The sequence below is a fragment of the Sus scrofa genome, chromosome 9 (assembly GCF_000003025.6).
Source record: "Sus scrofa isolate TJ Tabasco breed Duroc chromosome 9, Sscrofa11.1, whole genome shotgun sequence".
NCBI classification, from domain to species: Eukaryota; Metazoa; Chordata; class Mammalia; order Artiodactyla; family Suidae; genus Sus; species Sus scrofa.
The window spans coordinates 81,251,162-81,277,240 of record NC_010451.4 but is presented as its reverse complement, the minus strand read 5'-3'; the positions used below and the strand labels follow the sequence as shown (position 1 = coordinate 81,277,240).

General features: G+C 36.3%; 1 protein-coding gene across 3 annotated transcripts in view; it reads left to right on the top strand.

Moving 5' to 3' along the window:
• Positions 1-26,079, top strand: part of THSD7A (thrombospondin type 1 domain containing 7A) — a 446,361-nt gene that overhangs the window by 240,960 nt on the left and 179,322 nt on the right. For all 3 annotated transcript variants that reach the window (XM_021102433.1, XM_003357451.5, XM_021102432.1), the window contains exon 5: positions 25,896-26,051. In XM_021102433.1, coding sequence (XP_020958092.1) covers positions 25,896-26,051 — 156 coding nt within the window. The remainder of the gene's footprint in view (positions 1-25,895; positions 26,052-26,079) is intronic.

Here is a 26,079-nt window from a genome sequence, read left to right as displayed (position 1 = left end):
AAAAAAAAAAAAAAAAAGAAAGAAAAAATTTAAAAAGCAGACTTGATCCCTGTCCTACTACAAGCTGCTTCTAGTAGCCTTGTATTTACAACCTTGTTTACTCGAGGTTCAGAACCGCCACTTCACAAGGCTATTATGGAGCAACTTCTAAGATAGGCCACTTTGGGGCTCTTCAGTTAAAGTCTGAAAATATATTACCGCCATGCTCTAGTCTTAAAAAGAACCTTTATGCTTATTTGTTAGGTACATTATTTTTTTTAAAGCGCATATTTTCAAACTGTGTGCTTAAAAGTTTAAGAATCACCTGTGTGCTTTAAGAAAATGCAAAAATCCCTGATATTACCCACTGGGATCATGATTCTATAGGTCTGAAATGGGTGCAGGAACCTCTGTCTTTTTTATAAGCCCTGTAGTAATTATAATCAGGAGGTGCTTTTACTATAATGCTCATGACAGGTCTTTCAAAAGGCTCTTTCCAAAGTTTTGGGAGAGACTGCGATGGAGGCAGGGAGATCTGAGAGTTTTTTTAGGACCGAAACTTATGTAATTTATACATTAAAAAAAGAGTAAAATTCCAAATACAAAATCACTAAGCTCTCTCTCAGAATTTCAGAAGACTCCAGTGCTGATGAAGAAATCATGGTTTTCTTAATAAATCTGTCCCAAATTCTAACACAGATTTTTGGCCTCTATTAGAGCCAAAGAGAATTGGTACATTAAGATAAGAAACAGAAATGCAGACATTCATGTCCTGAATAGAGGTTTCCCAGAGTTTTCCAGGCAAGACTAGGGCCAATGGTGTGACTAGGGAGAGTCACTCTGTATTTTCAGAAGTGAAGCAGACCTTTCGGTTCTAATGTCAGTCTTGGAGTTCCCATTATGGCTCAGCAGAGGCAAATCTGACTATCATCCATGAGTATGCAGGTTAGATCCCTGGCCTAGCTCAGTGGATTAAGGATCTGGCATTGCCATGAGCTGTGGTGCAGGTTACAGACACAGCTCGGATCTGGCATTGCTGTGGCTGTGGCATAGGCAGGTGGCTACAGCTCCAATTTGACCCCTAGCCTGGGAACTTCCATATGCCACAGGTGCAGCCCTAAAAAGACAGAAAAAAAACGCAAAACTAATACTAGTTTTATTTACATTCATTGAGCCCTGTTTTAGTTCCCTGAGCTGCCAATCTTTAGAAAACCACTATAGCTTGCTAGTAGCTAAGCTAGGAAATTGGAGAGGAAGAACACCTAACAGGGAGATATTGTTTCATCGTACTTCATACCTGTAACCCAAGATGGAGAGAAGCCACAGCCACTAGTAAAGGACCTTCCATTAATGAAAGAAAAATGCTGGATAAAATGTCACATAACCGGCACGATCAAGTGACTGTACTATGTGTGCTTTGGGTAACCCTTAAGCACTTATTTCGTCGAGTCAGTTGTAGATGAATGATAGCACCAGAAGGAATCTTGAAACTAGCACTCAGGGATGCACACTGGCAAATGAATAGTATTTTTTCAGAGGCACACTCCTGCTATCTAAGAATGTAAAAGAAATGGTTTGTGGCTGGCTGTTCCCTGCCTTGCTGATGATTGCTCAATAGGGAGTAGCTACTCTCATCAGTGTTAACAGAGGAGTACAAACTACACTGTGGAACTCATTAATATTTATTTCTTCTAAAAGCAATGGGCAATAAAAAGGGAAATAAACCAAGGAGAATAGCAGTGGGAAAAGGAAGCCATGACAACGGATTCATCTTGGAAAGGTCTCACCATTTATTGCACACAAAAACACACTTGAAATATAAGGATCCATGTTATCAGTCTGGAATCCACTAAAAATGCCTCTTCTTGGGTGAACTAATTTATGAAAAAAAATTGTGTTAAATACAATTTAAGAATTTAAAGGAGTCATCCATATTCTTATAATTATATGATTTTGGTGCATTGCTTTACAGTTTCATATTTTCAGTATTCAGCAAAGCTATGGGTTCTCAGTGTGACAGTCTGTGCTGTCTCTGTCTATCTGCCTCTAGACAAGAACTTTCTCTAAGCTAGGATCACACGTCTGTGGCACCAGAGACCAGTGACGTTTCTGTTCCTTTTCTCTTGCCACTCCTCTCTTATCTGGCTTGAAATGCCTTCAGCCATTGTCACAACTATCCAGATGTCTCATATTTCAAATGATCATTTTTACACTGTTTAGATTTCATTGCTCTTTCTTTGTCCAAAGTCTATGCCCTTCTTATACCATATTAAACAAGTTACCATTTGATTACATAGAATTCTATTCTTTTACAATTGCTTCATGAATATTGTGCCAAGTCCCCAAGATTTTAAGCTTCTGAGGATGGAAAAACATTTTTTTCCCTCCTAAATTTTAATTTATCCATCATTCTTACCAGAGGTCTAGATAATTTGCTAATTGTATCATTTTAAAATGTCTTTAAGAAAAAAAAAAAAAAGCCCTTTAGTGAGAGAATGGTGGCTTCCTAGATATCTCATGTATAGTGTTTCATTTTGGATTAAGCTAAATGTCTCACTAACTTCATTCTTTTCTTCCTTTGTTTTCCTTTCCTCTGCAAAGGCTTAATGAGATAACATATGTAAAACACATCCTAGCATGAGGACTTGCACTTATTATATGTCGAATAAATATTAACTGCCTTTGTTTATGTGTTTACTTTTCTGGTGAAATTGAGAAAAAGGAAGGAACTTTTTGAAATAATAGTTTTACTCCAAGCCTTTTGCATGTAGTAAAGGCATAATTGCATACTGGCCTTGCTAGTTGAGAAGCATAATGGAGGATGTATAATTCATGGAGTCTCTTTTCAGTTTGTCCCTAAATCCTTCCATGTACTTACATTATATATGAAATAGCTCCTTTCTTGGAAAAAGTAGGCTTGCTTTGTATTATTTCAGAGTGAAAAGAAATAGAACTAATTTCACTTCTATATTTATGGGAGACAGAATAATTACAGCTTCCCTTACTTTGTGATGCTGAATCCTTGAGAATTTTAAGCAGCACTCCCTTGCCAAAGGACTCTGAAGGAGATGCTTGCAATAACCATGGGATTGTGTGGTTGCTCTAAAAGAACACTTTCACCATTGCTCAGCCTATGCAACACTGGTCCATCTGCCTTTTGTATTACATAGGATTCCTGGGTATCTAAAACCATATTGGTTAGGCAGCAATATGCCTGGGAGACCTTAACATTTTTTAATTTTTTAATTAAATGTTTAATAAAACATTTTTTATTTTTCAAAATAATATTATATAGATGCAAAACAATTTGAGACAATGTTTTACACGTTCTCAGCTAGATTTGGTTCGAAAGCCTTGGTTCAATTAAGTTCCTACCCCATTAGGAATTTCCAGAAGTACTTTGAAAGTGAAAAGTCATATTTTTCACTAAGAAAGCTCTTCATGCATTTTTCATTGTCTTTCAAAACTTCATAGCAAAGGGAGTAAGCAAAGAAACTCACATGTCATGATACATAGTATTTTTCCATTAATATATAATTAACTGGAAATTAGAGAATAGTTTTCACAGACATACTGAGACTAGTGACTGATGACATATTCAAGCCAGTTTTTAATTCCAGGTTTAAACTCTATCCAGTCATACTCCCCTGCCCTGTGAATTTGCTTCAGAATAAATAACTGTGTATAGTAGCTATCTACAACTTTATCAAAATCATCAGAAGTAGTTGTATAACATTAAATTATCTGATTATGTTTCTGTTGCAAAAATAAACAAATTTCATGGACATCTGCCTTTTTGAAAGAAAACTAAGGTTAATTTAATTCCTTTCTAGGACTCAACACATTTAAGAGATTTAATTCCTGAGTTGGTTCTATAAGGTCAATATGAAGTCTTGTCCATGGGCATTTGAGCCAGTATTGTATTGAATCATATGAAACTGCTAGTTTTGTAGATCAAGAGCTATTGATTAGTGACAGTTTATATGTGCCAACTGAGAAGGTATCTGTATTCTGTTGTGTCATGTCACCAGGCATGAACTAATCTTTGCCCAAGACTTTGCACTGTCAGAATCAAGCCTGCAGCTATTGGATGTGAATTGTAGTCATTGTTTCCATGTGAACAGTATACATTTGTGCTTCGTGCAGTGTGCTGTAGAGAGGGTAATGATTGTCTCCTGTAAAAATATGTAGATTTCCACATAGTAGATATAATTTATGGGAAGATAACTTATATTGATGAGTTGAGAGTGACTTGAATTTATCAGGCAGCTTTTATTCTATGCAGTTAGAAAAGAAATCTCCTGCATTCAGTTATGTGATTTTTAATACTTTCCTATGTCCCACTTTGTTTTATATAATACAAAATAAGACATAAAGTGATTTTAAGAATAAATGGAAGAGGAATGTGAGCAAAGGAAGAAAGAGAATACCAAACCAATGATGAATGTAATAAAGATAGTGTACAAAATGTGAGTTATAAGATCCTGTGAATTTCTTGAAGCAGGTCTGTATGTTTTGTCTCTAATCTTATAACAGCCAATGCAAAGAGGAATACAATCTTAATTATGAAATTCACAGCATCCTTTAGACAATAGAAACCAATTGTAAAGGAAAAGCCCAATTTCTGGTTTTAGGGTCAGAAAGAAAATCGGGCAGTAGGCCTTCATAAGGAGGACACTGTAGCTATAGTACATTACAACCTCATTAACATCTTTAATGTGAAGACCACCATGAATTTTATAAGGAGGCTTTTTCTTTAAGCAGTTTTCCTCAGTGTAGGCCACTAGCATAAATATGAAAGTGTAACTCAGGAAAGGCAAATCAGCAAGGATTAATGTGATATGGTACAGATTTATAGGTCTCTGCTAAGCAGGATAACTCAGGGATAGAGTTCAGAATACCTAAATAAATGGATGCACAACTATTCCCTAGGGCAACGCTCCTGGGAGCTTCGATAGATATTGAGAGGCAGAGAGCTTCCTTACATCCCCTGACACGAGGATCTGGCATATTGTTATTTCAGTTTCTATTAGTTGCACTTAAATGCAGAGACACATTTCCTAGCCATCATCTAGGTGAGAATAGGATTAGCATCCTTAAGAGAAAATCGAAAGGCTTTTGGCAAAGACAGAAACTTGAATAAAATAAAATATGACTCCACTTAGATGTAGGACAAAGAAAAAGTTTAGACATAGATAGAGGAATGTCTACTTCTATTTCCGTGCATCACCCATAGCAAAAATCTGACACAGATACAAGGGAAACGCAGCTTTAACCTTAATGTCATCTATTAGAAGAAACACTTTAACTTTCTGGCATCTTTTTCAAAATGATTCGTGAGTATAAATCTATGGAACTAAATAAGTTAACTTGAAGTAATAATAATAAGGGGGAGAAGGATTGAGAAGACAATAGATGCTTACTATATGTGAGACGCTGTTCTGTTTTATGTTTAGTGGCTAATTAGACCTTCATCACAAGCCTATGAAGTAAGTACTATTATTATGTAATATTGAGGTACAAAGAAATCATTTTACCAAGGTGTTTAGCTAGTAAATATCCTAATCAGGATTGTGAATCAAAAAGTCTGCTTCCCAAATCTGTGCTCTTAATCACTATGCCATGGAGTTAGGGTTATTATTTTAAGCCAATTTGATGTTACCTCCCCTCAAAGTGATAATTGTTTTAAAATATGTACCTTTCTTTCATACACCTAATTAGGTCTCAGAGCCAATGATTTATTATTGTTAGTTATTCCTATTTAATGACAGTAAAACTATACATATACTATAATGTCCATGTTTCTATTTACTATGTAAGGAAGTTATTCATTCTTTCATTAATCAACCAGTATTTACTGAGTGCCTTCTATGTCTAGGCAATGTTATAAATGCTGAAACTAGAGAAGTAAACAGCATAGACAAGATTCTTTCTGTCACAGAATTTATATTTTGATGGGAAGAGACTATAAGCAAAGAGATAGAAAAGCATCAGTTTGCAGTAAGTATTATGTGGAGGATCAAAATAGGGTGATGTGAGAAAAAGGTTGAGCAGTGATACTTTTTGGATCTCTGGGGTATTCTTTGACTTCCCAAATTTATATAACTAGCCCAAAATTCTCCCATGAGGAACAAAACCATATATTGTTCTTTCTATTTGACATCTAATCATAACATTGAAGAATGTTTCTCTTCCCTCTGCATTCTCTGGTAATGGTAGAAATAAATAAGAGTTTTAAAACAACATCAGAGTAGAATATTCCTGAATAGTACCAGCTCCATGATCTGTTTAATACATGTGTTAAAATAAATCCCTTAAATCTACATAAGGGGAAAAAATCACAGAATAGGCAACACATAATAATTGTTTAGTAAATATTTAGTGAGTAAATGAATAAATGGACTTAGTAATAGCCCCCAAGGTTTGATACATATGATTTCCAACTCATCATTACTTTGGCAAAATTTCTTCTTCTGATAGCCAGAGAGGTGAAAGTTCTAAGGCATACATACTTAGAAACATATCACAGAACTTGGTAAGTAAATAATTTACATCATTAAAAAAGAAAATAAATTGTTACGCTTCTGCTTCTGGCTGTGCTTGAGTAACTGGAACCCTCTCAATATGAGTAACTATAAAATTGGACAAAAATTACAAAGCATCTGTCTTTAGGCATTAAACAGCAAAGAAACAGAAGACTGTGACCACAGTCATGAGGTGATCAGTCCCCTCAGTCTTCTACTGGAGGCTCTTTCCTAACATAGAATAGGAAAATGAAGGCAAGCATAGCACCAAGATTTGCTGAACTAAGGAGTCAGAAATCTGAATTCAGGATGCTGAAATGACTGGAAATTTCAGGGCAGAGTACAGCAAAAGGGAATCTGAATTTGAGGGAGCACTGTGGAGTCCAGGAATCTATAGGGGAAATATACCATGGAGCCTTGGCTCAGAGCTGGGCTGCGCACATGCAGACTAAGACTCTGAAGCCCAGCAGAGATCCTGTGCTGCAAGGCTGAGTGCTGAGGGTCATAAATAGACAGTGCAGTGCTGGGAGCTGTCAAAGTTCCAGCCCTGCAAGGAGGAGAATACTCGCTGAGCACCCTGGGCCTCGGGGCTTGGGAGTAAGGACCATACTCTCACAGACAAGTTCAAATCTGAACCAGGCAAATGCTAATCCAAATGAAACCAAACCTCAAGAGGTCAAAAGGAACTGCCAGTGATTTAACTTTTGGACAGAAAAAAATTCATAAAGGAAGATGACGTAACCCAGACTCTACAACATATTCACAAAGCCTAGAAAGTACAATAAAAAGTTGCTCCAGATATAAGTGATATCATATGGTATTTGTCTTTCTCTTTCTGACTTACTTCACTCAGAATGAGAGTCTCTAGTTCCATCCATGTTGCTGCAAATGGCATGCTGTCTGTAGAAAAAAAAATTGTATTGGGGAAATAACTATTAAAAAAATAATACTAACAAAAAAAATTGCTCCATATGTAAAATTAAAGAGATCTGTTATCAAGAAAAAAGCACTTAGTAGAAATATACTTGGAAAGGACTCAGATATAACCATTAGCAGATAAGGACTTTAAAAACCATTATATATATTCATTAGCAGATAAGGACTTTAAAAACCATTACATATATTCAAAGTCTTGAAGGAAAAGATTGTCTTGGGGAGTGAACAGATGGGAGTATAAAGAGAAACACAGAGGTAAGAATATGGAAATTCAAAAATGTAACAAATCTGCAATAAATTCACTGTGTGCATTATTCTTGGTGATAGTAAAAGAAAGGTTAAGTGATCCTTAAGATAGATCAATAAAAATTATTGGATCTTTGTAGAAGAAAGGGTTATTGATCTTCAAGACAGATCAATAGAAAATGATCAGATGTGAAGAAAAGAGAGAAAGAGGGAAATAAGTGAAAGGAGACTCAGTGACTGGTAAAATAACATCAAGTATCTACATATTAATGATACTATAGGGAAGAGAGTGATCTGACAAAAAAAGATATTTGAAGAAATAAAGGCCAAAACTTTCTCAAATTTGTTGAAAGAGAAATAAACTTTCATAGCTAGTAAGCTCAGCAAACCCCAAGTAGGATAAATATAAAGACAAGAGGAAAAATACATTATAACACAAATTTCTAAACACTAAAGATAAAGAGAAGATTCTCAAAGCCACCCAGAAGAAAAACCACACCATATAACATGTGAATAAAGATAACAAATGAGACTTGAAATCTCATTGGAGACAGTCAAGGTCAGAAAACAATGAAACAATGTCTTTGCTGGAAAAAGTTGTCAGGTTTCTATATCCAGTGAAAATGCCCTTCAAGACTGACCATGTCAAACTGACACCTTCAGAGAAATGAAAGCTGAGAGAACTAATTCCTTGGCGGTTAAGAGTGTAGATTGTGGAGATAGAAGGCCTGAGCCACATGATCTTGGATGGCTTATATAACTTCTTTGTGAACCTGTTTCCTTCTCTAGAAAAAGGGATAATAAAATCTGTGAAAATTTTAAATGAGAGAATCCACCTACTGCATTTAGAACTGTGCCAGGCGTATACTAAGGTCTCAATAAATCTGATCTAAAAATGTAAAGTGGGACCCATGATTTAGCATAAATTTTCCTTCAAATGTAGGTGTGCAACTCAGCAGCAGGGCTATAAAGGGAAAAAAAAATTCCCGCACATAGCTTAGACCATGGGAATTGAGTAAGGGCCTTCAGGCCCCAGTTCTCCCTTTCCCCCAGAATAACATCCTCATTTCCTTTTGGGTGAGAAAGAATCTGTGAAGCCTTCATCATTTCCTTAGTCCCAGCGAGCTATATCTGATGGAACCATAATCTTGAGGAAAGACCAGCTTTCCTTCTCATATTTGTGGTTTCTCGGATCTGTTTGGTGCCAGCTGGCCTCATATGAGTCTTTACAAATGAATGTGGCCTTCCAACTTAAATCCAGCTGAGCCCATTAGGAAACTCCTCTGACCTGAGGGAGGAGCTGAGAAATTCCACAGCCAAGAGGGTTCTTTGATGAGTTCATCAAGACTGGAGACAGCAATTATCTTGACATAAGAACACAAGAACCAAGCAAAATACATATGCGATCAGGTCCCTTATTTTGTATCTACCTCTAAATATCCTCTGAGAGTTCTTTTCAATTTGTAAGCCACCTGGCCCTTCATCAGGGTGAAGCCAGAAGCTTAAAGCTCTCTCTGTGCCCCATGCCTACAGTCCCTCCTTGCTTGGGTTGTAATGCTGACATTTTCTTTATTCTCCACATTTAGTAATTCTTTGTGTCAGGCATAATGGATTTAAAAACATGTAGCTCTCTTCATGTAAACTTTGAACGATGTGTAGTATTAAAAACAAAGACCATTCTGTTTTTTAAGTGATACTTGAAAACACTCAAAGATGTTTGGGGTTAATCAGAAGGTCAAGAGAGTAAAGGAAAAGACCCTACTCCATATATTGCTGCATGTTCTCTCATTTTTGCTTCCAGAGGAAAAAAAATCTGAAATTTATGAGAACAGGGAGTTTAAAAACAATGATAATAGGAGAGATTAGGAGTGGAGTTTTTAGGTTGAAAAAAAGAAAAAGAGATTTTGCAAAAAGGTAATAAGGTATTACTATGATACTTAAAGTATCATTAAAAAAAGTGAAAAAGAAAATAAAATAGGTAAGATTTTGACTGATTACAATAGGCTGGAAGTCCACAAAAACATAAATGAGAGAGAAGTAAAGCTGAGATTAAAAAGTTAAAAATCTGTGGGATAAAATGTAAGAGAGCCTCATTAATAATTAATAAAAATTTAGTTCAAAATTGATTGAAAATTTGAACATAAGCCCTGACACCATTAAATGCCTAGAAGAAAACATAAGGGGTAAGCTCCTTGACATTGGCCTCAGCAGTGATTTTGAGATTTGACACTGAAAACAAAGACAACAAAAGTAAAAATATGCAATGATGTAGTGAGACTGCATCAAACTGCCCAGCAAAGGAAACCAACAGCAAAATGAAACATCTTGTGGAATAAGAGAAAATATTTGTAAACCACATAAGTGATAAGGGGTTAATATCCAAAATATGCAAGCCTGTATGCTCTAGGGAGCTCCCACAATTTTATTCCTTTTCTCTAAGATGCAGTTTTATCAGTGCGTAAAAGTGAGTTGAGAAGATCACCAATACCAAATCTCTAGCAGGATTTCCTAGTGAGGTTTGAGATCTACAATGGCAGATGTTTTCATATATCCAGTATCTTCCAAGCAGATTTATTTAAAAGAATACAATGTAAATTGGGGAAAATTATTCAAACTCAGTTTACATGCTATCATAAATTAAAATGTGGATTTAGGCTTAGAAAAATGTCCAGGAAAAAAATACATCACCAATAGAAAAAAATATACCACGGAAGGAATAATTCTTAATTTTTCTTATGGCTGAAGACAATAGCAAGCAGTTTTTTACCAGGGTGTACACATCTGTTTTAGAATATGAGTGACATTTTCTAAAAGGTAAGCATTTTGTGCCACAGCAAAATGGTATCCTATGGTTAACTTCAGCCCCAGTCCTGCATACCTGTGTTTCTCAAAGGGTAGTCTCGGCCTTCCTTATATCAAAATCAGCTTAAGTGCTTGTCAAAAATCCATATTGCTAAGTTATTTCTAGGTTTTGATCCAAATATAGTGAATCCAAATTTCTGGTCATGATACCCAGGAGTCTGTTTCTTTAAAACAACCCATCTCCTCACTCCCACCCCCTGGTAATTGTGGCAGGCACTGAAAATTGAAAAGTCACTGTTGTAGGGTTAAGCGTGGATCCTGAACATTATGATTCTGCTCCCCAGACCCAAAAACTAGTAATGTTGCACTTTCCAAAAAGCCCTAATGCTACACGATGACATTTTCCAACAAGTGATGTTGTGACTCAGCCACCTTTTACCTTTCTTTCATTTTTTTTTTTAGAAACACTTAACTAGAATTTAAATAATGCCATAAACTTTAGCACTATTGTTTTTCAAGGAGTCTTAACATGGATTTCATGTGTCTTACCATGAATGAGCTGAACATTAGCAGTCCTCATGTAATAGCCTAATAAAGGGGGAAACTAGACATCTCAGAAATTATATTTTTTAAATGTCAAATTCAGCAGTTTGGTCCAGACCTGTCATTTCCACTGGCAGCTGCAGGAATGGGTAGATTAATTGGAGGAGGAGCATAACAGAGCCAGAATAGAAGTGCAGGGAGGAGGAACTGGGGGGAATCCTGTCAATTGGAATGTTGTGTGGAGCGAAGGGTCTTGATCTCCTCAAAGGCAATGTGAGAAAATAGTTGGAAGGGTCAAGAACTAGGAGAAAGGATATACCAACAACCAAAAGCTAGATATTAGTTGTTTGGACCAAAATCTTTGGGTTCATCTTGATTTCTCTCTTTCATTCCCACAGTCAGTTCCTTAGGAACTTTTTCCATCTCTACCTTCAATATTTATCTGACCAGCTCATCTCCACTACCACCCCTGGTCTGAAACACTATCTTTTGCCTCTATTATTGTAATAGCCTCCTGACAGGTGTCCCCATGTCCCTTGTCCACCTCACAACCCATTCTCCACACAGCAGCAGAGCAGTCTTTTAAAATAATAGGTCAGGCTGTGTCACCTCTCTGCTCAAAGCCTTGCATTTGTGCTACAGTTTACTCCACGTAAAGCCCATCATCATGTTCTACTCTTGTCCCCCTTCCGCATTTCCCTCACCTCTGCCTCCTGCTCCTTTCTCTTCCATCGCTTGAGACTGCTTTGCAGTTCTTGGAACACACCCTCTGCTTAGAATGTTTTTCCCTTAGACATGTGCTGGGATAACTCTATCCCTCCTTCCAGCCTTGTCTCAAATGTCTCTTTCTCAAAGAGGCTAGATGTGCTCACCCTACTTAAAATTGCCCACCCTTCCCCCGCACACTCCCAGACCCCTTTCTCTGCTCTTTTTTTTTTTCTTTTTTTCACAGCCCTTTTTGCCTTATACTATACTATACCAGTTAATAAGTTATTAAGTCTCCTGTTACTTTTAGGCTTCCCCACTTCTTTAGTGAGAAACCCTGCTGCAAAAAAGCTGGCACCTTTATCTGTTTTGTTCTCTACTAAATCTTGAGCACCTCTCTCTATCAGCCTGGTACATAATAGGTACTCAGTAAACATTTGTTGATTGAAGTACTTAAATAAATATTCACAAATATTGATCCTGACAAAGCATTAGGGGGGGAAATTTAGGAATAATTACAAAGGATTAAGTAGAGAAAATTAACTTGAATCTGAGGTATATAAAGATAACTAGGTAGGCCAAAAAATTTGAGTAGGCCTGGAACCAGAAACTTCTCATGAGTTTATTTGTAGGTGTATTTGTAGGTACTAAGTAGTTCTGAAGTTACAGTTCAAGACTACCCAGAAATCATGCTTTTGGCCTTTGTCTCAGAGTTCCAGTTGTATTTTATTTTTTAACATGAAGATAGTAGAAGGAAAAGCCATAAGATGTCTCTGAGCCTTTTGGCAAGTTCATCTCTGTCTATTCAGTGATCAGGAAATGGGATTCTACACTTTGAATTCTTTAAGTAAAAATTTTGAAGGAAGAATGGAAAGTATCAGGAAAAACTGAAAATGTCATACTGGAAATACTTCCTCTGCTTGCTTTTAAATGAAGTGTGGTCAGAGAGTAATAGTGGCAGTAACCTCCTGTGGAAGAACTTGAGTAAGTGCAAGTATAGCAAAAACAAATTTTCCCCTTTGCACAGTGGGTTAAGAATCTGAGTACACCAGCTCAAGTGGCTGCAGAGGCATGGGTTCAATCTCCAGCCCTGCACAGTAGGTTAAAGGATCTGCTGTTGCTACAGTTATGGCTCAGATTCGATTCCCGGTCTGGGAATTTCCATATGCAGCAGGTACAACTGAAAATGGAGGAAAAAAACTCAATTAAAAGTTGATAAAATTTGCCAGTGAATATGGTCATATACTGGACTGTGGTTAAATCATTATCATTGTTTGTGATAATCAAGCTTGGCATTATGGCCTGAATTGTGTGTCGTCCCTGCCCCCCACCCAAATTTATTTGTTAAAGCCCTAACCCCTAATGTGACTTTTTAAGATATTGGGTCTTTAAAGAAGTAATGAAGGTTAATGGAGATTGAAAAGATGGGGCCCTAACCTAGTAGGATTAGTGTCTTACAAGAAGAGAAAGTCTCCTGTGATGATCAGACACACAGAAGATTGTGTGAGGACAACAAGAAAGCAGCAGCAGGGAGGCCTCACAGAAACCAACTCTGCCAGCTCCTTGATCTTGGACTCCCAGTCTCCACAACTGTGAGCAAATACACTTCTGTTGTTCAAGCCACCAAGTCTGTGCTATCTTGTGATGGTAGCCTGAGCAGACTGATACATTTGGTCATCAGGATAATGACAGTTGGAGGAGCTCAGAAAGTGCACAGAGCTGATTGTAGGCCTTATTTGATTAGTCTGCTTTTTAATAACTTTTCAAAACAAAAGTGCCATTTATTTGAAATCCTAATGGCTGAGGTTCTTTGTCATTATATTGTGGATAACATTTAGGCTCCAAACTGCTTATTTTAATTTACAACATTTATTAATGTTATTTTCCAAGTAAGGGGCATTGTAAATGGGAAATTTGAATCAGTAAGTTTGAACATGTTGTTAGAAGATTTAAGTGAGAATTTCACATAGCTTATTCTACATGTCCTATTTTTTTTTAAAAAAAAAGGTAAAAAATAAAAACCCCTCCATATTTGCAGTGTTATAACAGATGGCCCATCCCTATAGTAGGAAAACTGATGTCCTCATCAAGCTGTTGATACAGTTGTGAAATTTAAATCCTAACATGATTGACATTACTATGAAGATATTTTGAACAGTCCCATGTATTTTTAAACGTTCTTTTTTTTGTAGGAGTCAGGGTCACTGAGAGAAATTACATGACATATGTTTGTCCCTGAAAATACTTAAAAGAATAGCACTGTTTCATTTGAGTCAAGATGGGAGGATAGCTCTTTTCTAGGCAATATGGCATTGTGAGTTTAGGCATATGGGCCTCTCTTTACTCCCTGCAGTGATCAGTGGAACATGCAAAAAGAGAAAAACCAGCATGAGTCCTTGAAACGAGAAGAGAGCCCATCCAGAGGCTAGACCCTGAATGGGGTTTCTATGTGCTAAGATGATATTGATGGAAGATCAGAGGGACAGAGGCACCAAGGCAAAGGAACAGCCCCTGAGAGGCAGAGTAGCATTCCTAAGAGAAGTAGGAAGGGACCCTGACAGGACTCTCCATGATACCCAACCTAGCAGTATAAAGCTGGAAGCACAAGCAGTGGCAAGCCCATCTTTTGGTGCCCTCTTGACCCTGCTAATGGGCAACATTCAGACAGCAGACCAGCTGCATGGTCATTTGAGTCCTTTATAGAGAGAAGATGGCTTCTTTTGAGGTCTGCCCATATCTTTGATAACACTGTTAGGGTTCATGGGCTCCCTCCTTCCCTATCTTCAGTCTCCTCAGCACCCACAGTTGAGAAGTTAAAACTAGAATAGATAGCTGAGGAGAAAAGAAAGAGGAATGCTCTTTTCTTATTTTAATCTGGACCTAAATATCCTTTATTGGGATATTTGGGAAGAACCTTATCTAAATGTATGGAATGTATTCAGTGTCACTTTCAGTTGACTATAAAAACCAAAATAGAAAAAGCCTGGACTTCGCTGAGCCCCCAAAGAATAAACAAACAGAAAATCAGAAAAATGTAAAAATACCGCAGTTTCAAACACAGGGACCATTCAAACAGCTTAGCTCTGAAATTGCCTAATGTAAGAAGAAAAACAAACATTAAAAAAAATGTTTTGTGACTTCAATCAAATGTTTTGAATTGTAAACACAATTTGTCAACACAGTTCAAGAGGTTAAACAACAGCACTCACAAGTGAGCACAAAGAGAAGCAAGCTACAGTCAAACAGGATGGCCTGGAGATGAAAATCATGACTATCAACTCCTGAGCAGCACAGAGACAGTGATGAGTCCATCAGATACTGAAACCGTGAATCATAGAGTAGAAAATGAGCTCAAGACTATCATGAATGCTTACGAAAGAAACTATAACATATCTTCTGTTAATAAACAAAAGGATTAATCTGAAATGATAGCTCAGTAATGAGTTGATCATAGCCAGAAAGGATTGGCAGTGAGCTCTGAAGCACGTTAAATACCAAGAGATAATTCTCAACCATCATTTTAAACATTGTTGGAATATTGATTAAAGAATAAGCATATTATCTTGAAAACAATGCCTTCTGTTATTAAAAAGAACATGAGTTTTATGTCCCCATTAACTATACCAGCCTGTGAAAGATAAAATAAATTTCTGTGAATAAAGTTTAGTATAAGAACATCTTCACAAAGCTTTAAGTAATCACTGATACATGTAGAATTTGATTAATTTTCAGAATGAAGTCTTTCTTTATTTGCTTGACACAAGTTCTTGAGAATTTATTTTGCCTCCAGCTGACATGTAAGTGGGTGTTGAGTAAACCATCAAAAGAACCTTCATGGAATTAAAACTGCTTTGGTTAAATATACCCTAAATTACTATCATCACATGCTGATAAGAAAAATCACCATTGCTGCTGCCATTGGCCCTATAGCACCCTTGGGTATATGGTTCCTAATGCAGTGGCAGGGCTTTGCAGAGTAGGCATCCAATGTTTAACATACTGAAAAACAGAGTAACAAAGGAAAGGAGAGCCCTTTGTAATTAATTTTATTTACATGTCTTTGGAATCTCTTTTGTTACCAGGCATACATATACATATATAAGTATGTATGTATATTTAATACTTGGTCAGTTCCTATACAGAAATTGACTTAAATCCAAGAGAATTTCCTTGGAATTATGATTAGCAATCAAATAAGCTTGTTTAAAGAAACAATGCTATATCAAGAACAAGACACCTACCCCACTGATGAAACATGTAAGAGAATGGAAGAGCCTCTGCTTGAGAGGGCTGCAGGAAATAGAAACCATTAGGAAATAACCAGACTCCAGTAAGGGAAAGAAGGTGAAAGGAACTGTTCAAAGAGTGAATGAGAATACAGTACATATATACTCTCTGGGTTCAATGCTGAGAATTTCCAATTAAGTGGCTCTGAAATGTGTGCTATTAAAGCCCCTCTACTGCTATTTTAATAAAAATCCTGAAAAAACAAAAAACAAAAAAAAAAGAAAAAGATTTTCAGGGAAGACAATGGAAAAAATACTGTATCAGGAGCTTTTGAATGCCTAACACACTCAGCCATTTTGCTAAGTGGGTGAATGAATTATTCAACCTATTGCATTTTTCTCGACGTTAGAACCCTAATATATCTTTTGAAGGACTCAGAAAGGGCATATTGTTATACACATAGGTCTGAAGTAGGCTGAGGGTGAGATCTGTCATTTAAAATGTTTTGAGAATCCAAGTATGTATTTATGATACAAAAAGTTTAAAACACGTGGTATATTTTTTAGGCATAAGGATGAAAATTATTTAGCTTTTAAATTTTAGCATTAAAAAAATGGATGAGAATCTAAAATGTTTTGTATTAAAATACTTGAAGACTCATTTTCCAGATGAGTATCATTCCTAGTTTCTCTGTCACCACCCCCCCCCACACCAATAATAATTAAATAAACTTTTAAAAATGTCTTCTGGTCAAGCCAAACTTCATATTATAGAGTTCTGGGAGTTGGGGTAAGAAATAAGGGACGAACGTGGGTTCTGTTAATTGTCGTATCATGGTATATAGCAGAGTGGATAAGAGCATGGTTGCTGAAGTCCAATACCAGATGGTACTAACTAGCTGTGTGACCATAGGCAAGTTACTTAATCTCTCTGTGCCTCAATTTCCTCATCTTTAAATTTTGGATTACTGTAATTGAACATACTTCATGAGATTGTCATGAGGATTAAAATTATTTAGTAAATTCAATGTAAGTATTCACTATTATTATTATTATTATCAGTGTGAGTGTAGAACATCCCACCTTAATAGTAGTTTAGTTGGATGGCCAGTTTTTTATATCTTGTAGAATGACTATTTAGTTCCATTCTCAGCTGATGTATGAAAGTCTGAATAGTTTTCACTGATTTCACTACCAGGGCTGACGTTTTATTATCTTGATAGCCTCATTATATTATTATGGCATACATGCATTATACTAATAATCCCCATCGACTGTGTTTTAATACATTATGACTTATTTCAGATGTGTTTGCATGTGTGTGTATCATTACATATTATTACATATTGTTTAAAGTGCCTCACTTATGCTTTCAAGATCACATGAGTAGTAGTTAGAAGTACACACTGAAGATTATGGAGCTACCCTGCCTGGATATGAATCAAAAATCTATAATTTCTTAGATATGTGACTTTGAGAAAGTTACTTAACCTTTCCACATTCAGTTTCCCCATTTGGGAATAATTATATACCACTGCCACCCCGAATGGGGATAACTAAAATGCCTATACCATGGGATTTTGTGCAAACTATATGAAATAATATTTTTTAAGTACTGGACCCACCATAACATTGCCTAGCACCTTAAATAAAGCACATCCCACTCCATCCACAGGTGGGACACCTATTCTAAATTTTATGTTTAACATTCCTTGCTTTTATGTATTTGATTTGTCCATGCTCTGCAGTCAAAGACCACCAAGTATACACTTGTGCTTGAACAAGTTGGCTTTATTATTTTTTGCAGTAAGAGAGGACCTACACCAAGGGTAACCATGGGCATCTCAATAAAAATGTCAGATAGCACTTATATTAGGACTTAGGCTTCAATCAGGTAATCATTTTAGGGAGATTTAAATAAGTGGGCTTGGCTGTGGATTAAATACCATAAGGAAACAAGGGTAATTCTATAACCAGGTATCTTAATAAACCTTTTGGAAAGGAGGAAAGACTAGAGGGTGGCTAAAGTTGTAATTGATAAAGAAGCAGAACTCACTCATATCTGGGAGATGAGAGTCGTTGATATTTTTGCAGTCCCCATGGTGACCTTCCTTGGTGACACATGAAGTAATCTTATTTTTTGCCTCACTCCATCGTAGTCCAGAATGACTTGTCTGATTTGGTACTCTGGGGGATTATTTATACCCCATAGGAGAACACCATGGCATAGCTCAGAGTACCAGGCCAGCTCTTAAAAACACCAGGGCCCAGCTGAAAGGATCAGGCCAGTTCCAAGACAGTAGTGGCTGGTCTCCTCTTTCCTATTTATCCCAGAACTTGGTGATCATGTTTGTTTTTTAAAACTTATATAAAGTTTTAATAGTATATATGCTTTTTTGGCTTGATTTCTTTACTCTTTGGTATATTGATGGGTTTCATTACTTTGATTATTGTACTCCAGTTTATTTCTACCTCTGTATAGCATTGTATAGATACTGTAGTATCAATTCCATAATTTAACATTTATTTCCTTTTTGTTGGACACCTGAGTTATTCCTAGATATTTGCAGTTATAAGCAATGCTTCAGTGGCAATTCTTATAAATATCTCCTGAGGCAAATGTCTAATGTCTAATCGTTTTTCCAAAGTTATGTACATGAGAGTTTGCCTGTCTTCAAATCTACTAGAAAATTCCAAGTTATTTTCTGGAATGGTTAAAACAACTTAGATTTCTCCTAGCAGTGTTTAACCATTCTGGCTGTTTCAGCATCTTCTCCAGCACTTTGTATTGTCAAATATCAAGGTTTTTTTTTTTTTCTTTTGATAAACTAAGAGATATAAATGTCATTTCAGATTTTATTTTTCTATTAAGTCTGGTAATCTTTGACTTTTAGTGGATTAGACTTTACCTTCATTTCTTCTTATTCTCTTCATTCAATTTTTTTCCTTTTCTTCATTCTTGTCTGCCTTTGAATTTATTGTAACAGTTACTGTTATATTGTTTCCTTTGGTTTAGAAGTTATATATTCTTATCTTGTTTCTATAAAGAGATTAAAATATTAAAGTCCGGACCCAACTGAATATAATCTATAATTAATATGTTACCTTGCCAAGGACTTTAGACTATTATACCTCTGATTAACTTTCACCGAGTTATATATTATGTAGTCTTGTGTTTTATTTATGTATTGTTATTTATAACTCCCTGTGTTAATTTTTTGTCATTACTATGACAAATTACCACAAACCTGACATTTTATCTTACAGTTCTGTGACTCAGAAATCTGACATGGGTCTTACATGGCTATCAGAGGCTTAGCAGAGTTGCCTTTCTTTCTAGAGGCTCTAGAGCAACATCTGTTTCCTTGCTGAAATTGTTGACAGAGTTCCGTTCTCTGCAGTTGAAGAATAGAGATCTTCATTTCCTTACTGATTGTCTCTTGGACACCATGCCCAACTTTGAGAGGCCACATTCCTTGGCTCTGACCACATTCCTCCAAAAGCAGAAATGCCAAATCAAGTACTTCTCATGCTTTGAATCTCTCCTCCTCCTTCTTCCATCTCACCTTTCTGACCAGCTGGGAAAGGCTTTCTGCTTTTTTAGGATAGTGTGATTAGATTAGGCCCACTTAGATAATCCAGGATTATTTCTCCATCTCAGGGTTCAAACCCTGAACAGTATCTGCAGAGTCCTTTTTCCCATTGAGAAAACATAGGCACCAATTCCAAGGATTAAGGCATGGAATCTTTGGGGGACCATTACTCTGCCTACCACACTCCCCTATTTAATCATCATAATTATGCTTTTACAGTCAGTGTTTACTTTTACTCACATTATTTTCTTTGGCCACCATTCCATCTGGTATCTTAGATCCTGCTTCTCTGTTTGCTTTTTTTTGTATGAGAAATAAATCTTTTAGAAATTTCCTTAATGACGGTCTTTTAAAATTAAACACTCTTTTTCTGGCTGAAAATGCCTTTCTTTATCCCTGGTAATTGAAGAACTCTGGATATGCAATTTAATGGGCATTAGGCCATTAAAATTGAAATTTCTATAACCTGGGATCAGTAATTCCCCAAGAGAGAAGCCAGCTTTAAGACTCTGGTACTATATGGGATTCATGCTATGGATTTAAGGAATCCTTTTGAGGGTTTTCCTTTCTTACGATCTCAGTTATAAAATTGAAATGTTTTATTTTTTGAATTGTGTCTGGACCTCTGCTTCCAGGAAGATATAAAAGAGTAATATTTCCTAACTCTCTCACTAAATTAAAAAAGAAATTCTTTCTTTTTTAAGGAAAGTTTTGTCTGGATATGTGCCACGAGTGGGATTGCTGGGTCATATGGGAGTTCTATGTATAGTTTTCTAAGGTATCTCCATAGTGGTTGTACCAGCTTACATTCCCACCAAAAGTGCAAAAGAGTTCCCTTTTCTCCACACCCCCTCCAGCATTTGTTATTTGTGGACTTATTAATGATGGTCATTCCGACTGGTGTGAGGTGGTATCTCATGATAGTTTTGATTTGCATTTATCTAATAATCAGTGATAGTGAGCATTTATATTTGTAAACAGACCACAAGATGACTCTGGAGAAAAGGAGGCAGATAAGCGAAAGATTTTAAGACTCAAGAAATGACAAAATGATGAGTTCCTTTAGTTTTCTCTCTTCCCTTTTTTTTTTTTTTTTTTTGTCTTTTTTTATCTTTTCTAGGGCCGCCCCTGTGGTTCCCAGGCTAGGGGTCTAATCAGAGTTGTAGCTGCTGGCCTACGCCAGAGCCACAGTAGTGCTGGATCCATGTCTGCCACTTACACCACAGCTTACGGCAATGCTGGATCCTTAACCCACTGAGCGAGGTCAGGGATTGAACTTGCAACCTCGTGGTTCCTAGTCAGATTTGTTAACCGCTGAGTCATGATGGGAACTCTGAGTTCCTTTGGTTTTCTTTTTGCCTCCCCATCTCAGACTTGGAGTGAGAGAAGACAGCAGTCCAGAAGCACCTGTGGGTACAGATTTTAAAAAACACCTATTCAAGCAATGTTATAATTTGCTTCTAATGCATTATAAAAATTAAAATACATTCTGTATCTAGACAAAATTAAACCGATAAGGAGAAAAGACATAAATTGGTGGAGTGGATTAGAAAATAAGACCCAACTATACACATTCTATAAGAAACTCACTTCAAATAGAGCAATACATCAGGTTGAAAGTAAATAATGGAAAAAAATAAACATGAAAATATTACTCAAAGAGAAGCAGAAGTGGCTATATTAATATCAGGTAAATTAGAAATCAGAGCAAAGGAAATTACCAGAAACAGAGAAGGACATTATGTAAAGATGAAAGAGTCAGTCCATCAAAAAAGACTAATCTTAAATGTATATGCATTGAACAACACACTGCAAGACACATGAACAAAAACCAATAGAACTGAAAGAAGAAATACACTAAACCACAATTAAAGTCAAAGATGACAACACTGTATTTCCAACATAAAATGTCAGCAAGAGTATAGAAGAATTCAAGAACATCAATCATTGAAAACTATTAGGCATTGCTACAACACTCCATCCAACAACACAATGTACCTTCTTTTCACATGTCTACAAAACATATACTAAGACGGACCATATCTTGATCTGTAAGACAAACTTTAACAAATGTAAAAGAATTTAAATCATACAAAGTGTTTTCTCTGAGCACAATTGGAACCAAACTAAGTTTCTATCACAGAAAAATAACAATTTCCAAACCCTTGGAAACTAAACAGTCCACCTCTAAATAAGTCATGTGTGAAAGAGGAATTCCCAAGGAACATGAAAACAATGGTAGTAGCTCAGAAAACTACAGACCAAACTTTTTCATAAATATAGACACAGAAATCTTTAACAAAATATTAGCAAATAAGAATTCAGTAATATATATAAGAATTGAAAAATAGGACCAAGTATAGTTTATTCAGGGATGCAAGACTGGTTATTGAGGAGTTCAGCTGATATCTGTGATTTACATTAATCGGTATATACTCTATAAGAAAACCTATAATGAACATCACCAAAGGAATTGAGTCATGCACAAATACATATTCTCTCCTTGTGTTTCTTTTATTAATGAAAGAAAGGAAGAAAGAAAGAAGGGAGGGAGGGAACAGTGAGAGAAGGAGGGAGGAAGGGAGGGACAGGGGAAGGGAGGAAGGTAAAATTTATCTCTAAATTGGAGGTTATTTTTCAAGAACTGTATTATCTCAGTGTTGATTTGACCAGTTTAGCAGAAAAACTTAAGTATTTTGTTTCAAGCAATACTTCCATAACTATTCTCTTATTCCACTATTTCCTTTATTCATCACATTTCTCTTTTAATAGCTCAGGGAGAATTTGTGACTGATAATCTATTTGATTCATTCAAAATACACCAAAAGGTAAAATTAAGCTCACAGAAAAATGGTCAGGAATTAATGTTTTTACCTGTTTCCTTGATTAAACCTTGTTTTAGGGATTAATCTCCAAAATTTATAAACACCTTCTGCAGCTGCATACCAAAAAAACAAACAACCCCATCAAAAAATGGGCAGAAGATCTAAACAGACAGTTCTCCAAAGAAGACATACAGATGGCCGAGAAACACATGAAAAGATGTTCAGCGTCACTCATTATTAGAGAAATGCAAATCAAAACCACTCTGAGGTACCACCTCACACGCCAGAATGGCCATCATCCAAAAGTCTACAAACAATAAGTGCTGGAGAGGGTGTGGAGAAAAAGGAACCCTAGTACACTGTTGGTGGGATTGTAAATTGGTGCAACCACTGTGGAAAGCCGTATGGAGATTCCTCAGAAAACTAAACATAGAACTACCATTTGATCCAGCAATCCCACTCCTGGGCATCTATCCAGAGAAATCCATGACTCACAGAGACACATGTGCTCCAGTGTTCATTGCAGCACTATTTACAATAGCCAAGACATAGAAACAACCTAAATGTCCATCAACAGAGGAGTGAATCAAGAAGAGGTGGTACATATACACAATGGAATATTACTCAGCCATTAAAAAGAATGAAATATCAGCATTTTTAGCAACATGTATGGTCCTAGAAGCTATCATGCTAAGTGAGGTCAGTCATACAATGAGACAGCAACATCAAATGCTTTCACTGACATGTGGAATCTGAGAAAAGGACAGACTGAACTTTTTTGCAGAACAGATGCTGACTCACAGACATTGAAAAACTTATGGTCTCTAGAGGAGACAGTTTGGGGGGTTGGAGGATGTGCTTGGGTTGTGGGATGGAAATCCTGTGAAATCAGATTGTTATGATCATTATACAACTACAGATGTGATAAATTCATTTGAGTAATATAAATAAATAAATAAATACAACCTTGTTTTCTTCCTAAAGTTTTTAGCCTTACAGATAAAATAAATTTCTTCAGGTTCTAATAATTGTATGCTCAGTAGACTTCCCTTTATAGTAACTATGATTTCCAAAACTATACAATAAAAAAGCCTCAAGTTACTTTTATTCAATTGAAGGGAAAGAATGGATAATTTTAATGTCATTAAACATATAGCCACAATTTAAATGACAGTCTGAAGGATTCTATAAGTGAAGGAATCACTTATGCTAATTTGCAGTTACAGGAGCTTTCTCCATGCTGTTAAAGTGAGTTAGTCAAGGTTCTCCAGAGAAACAGAACTAATAGGATATATATAGATATATATGAGGAAATTTATTATAGGAATTGGCTCCCATGATTATGCGAGTGGGGCCACTGGTTTAATTCCCAGTTTCCCAGAGCCAGGGACTCTAATTTCCAAGGTCAGGAAAAAATGGATACACCAGCTCAGGACACTAAAGGATTTGCCTTTTGCTCAAGTTTTTGTTCTATTGAGGCCTCAAAGGGTTGGATGATGCCCCACGCACACTGGGGAGGGCTTTCTTCACTCAATCTACTGATTCAAATGCTAATCTCTTCCAGAAACACCCTCACAGACACCCTCAGTAACAGTGCTTTACCAGCTCTGTGGGTATCCCTTAGTCCAGGCAAGTCGACACATGAAATTAACCACCACAAGATTCTTATGCCTGTAAGAATATTAAAAACAAATTATTTTGTGTCAATGATGTATCATTGGTGTCAAGTTTTTTTATGTATATATTTAGAGAAATGAAGCATTTATTTCTGTATTTTCTGTCATTAGTGTGCCAAGTACTTTCTCTGTTGGAAAGCAATCCACTTAATCATTTTTGACTTTGGCTAATGTTATGATACAAAGTAGCAACTTAAGTGAGAATGTTCATGGTGATCATGCTAAGCAAATTAGAGGTATCCAGGCATTTTCACTGCAGTATTGTGGGGGAGGTAGGGGTGAGTAGAAAGGGAAGGAAATAAAAGGAAAAAAATAAAATCTATAGAATATTTTTCAGAACTGTGAATCTGTGGCAGACAGAGGAGTCGGTATAGTAGTCTTTAGATAGCACAAGGGTTGTATCTGTGTGTGCAGAGCACTTATGGTTGTTTGTATTTGTGTGTGCAGAAACTTGAGGGATACACAAGTACCTACAGTTTGCTTTAATAGTTAAACTATAAGCAGATATACTTAGTACTTTTATTTAAAAGTTAGGATAATATAGTTTAAAATATTTTGTTTTCTCTATGAGCTTCTATCTGCCACCCCATGCAATTGAAATGTGATAGTCCTTTACATGGAGAAAATGAGATTTAAGACCTCTTATTATTTCAGTCTTTTATGCTAGATTTATGGGTATTTCAAAGTATCAGAGGGTAACAAGAGCTAGGTTTTATTAAAGTAAATGTGTGCCCAAGACATTTATTTCTCAAAAATTTTATAGTAGTACACCTTGATTCTCCTCTGATTTCTACAAAGCTTCAAGTATCTTTCTAACCTAGTCATTTTTAATTTTTTTAATGTTTAATGTATTTTTCTGATATTTATTTTTGTATTAAAGTGTAGTTGATTTACAATGTGCCGATTTCTCCTGTACAGAAAAGTGACCCAGTGATACATACATATATATATGTATATACACATTCCCTTTCTAATATTATCTTCATCATGGTTTATCCCAAGAAATTGGATATAGTTCCACATGCTGGACAGTAGTACCTCATTTAGTCATTTTTAACAAGATCTATGAGCATATCTTGACATTAACTGTCAAATGCTTGTGTTGTACAAAATAGACTGCAGTCATTGAAACGGAAGAGAAGCAAGGGCTAGCAATATCCACAGCTCAATGGTCAGCTCGTGAACATACATGGACAATTATTAATTAGCCTTTTTAGCAGTTCTAAGCTTTGGATCGCATATGTAGATAGTATAGTCTTTAAAGTTTTGGAAAGTATCTAGTGAGTCATCAGCTGGAGACAGAGATGCCCCATCTGGTGGCCTGAGCTACTCCTTCATTGTATCCATCAGTTACCTTTCTGTGGACCAAAAGGGAAGGGAGACTGCCCTCCCAGAAGCCCCTCAGTGGAGGTTTTTTCCATATTACATTAAAGATGCATATGTTTATGGAAAAAATACCCCTACTCTGATCAGTCCTCAAAGTACCTTCCACTTTCTTCGACTCTTAACTATAAGATTTTAGAAATAAAATTAGCATTATGGATTATTTTACTGACGGAGAAAGTTGAGACTCAGCATTATTAATTGCATGGGTAATTAGTAGTAAAGCTGGTAATCAAACAATCTGCAAGACTTGCACCCTGTTTCATTTGACAACTGCTTCTTTTTTCTCCATTCCTTCTCCCTTTATTCTCAGGATGGAGCTGAGAAGCATCAGAATAATGTCTTGGTGGCACTACTTTAAGCATTTTCCCTGTCCAGACACATAGAAAAATCATATTGTTGACCATAGCAATGTTTAATTCTTAAGGGATCTCTGTATTTTTTTTTCTCTCAACAGCCTCAAAACCAGTGGACGTGAAATCATGCACTGGCCCTGTCCCTAATACAACACAACTGTGCCACATTCCCTGTCCTACTGAATGTGAGGTTTCGCCTTGGACAGCTTGGGGACCATGTACTTATGAAAACTGTAATGACCAGCAAGGCAAAAAAGGTATATAATATTAATATGGCATGCTGAA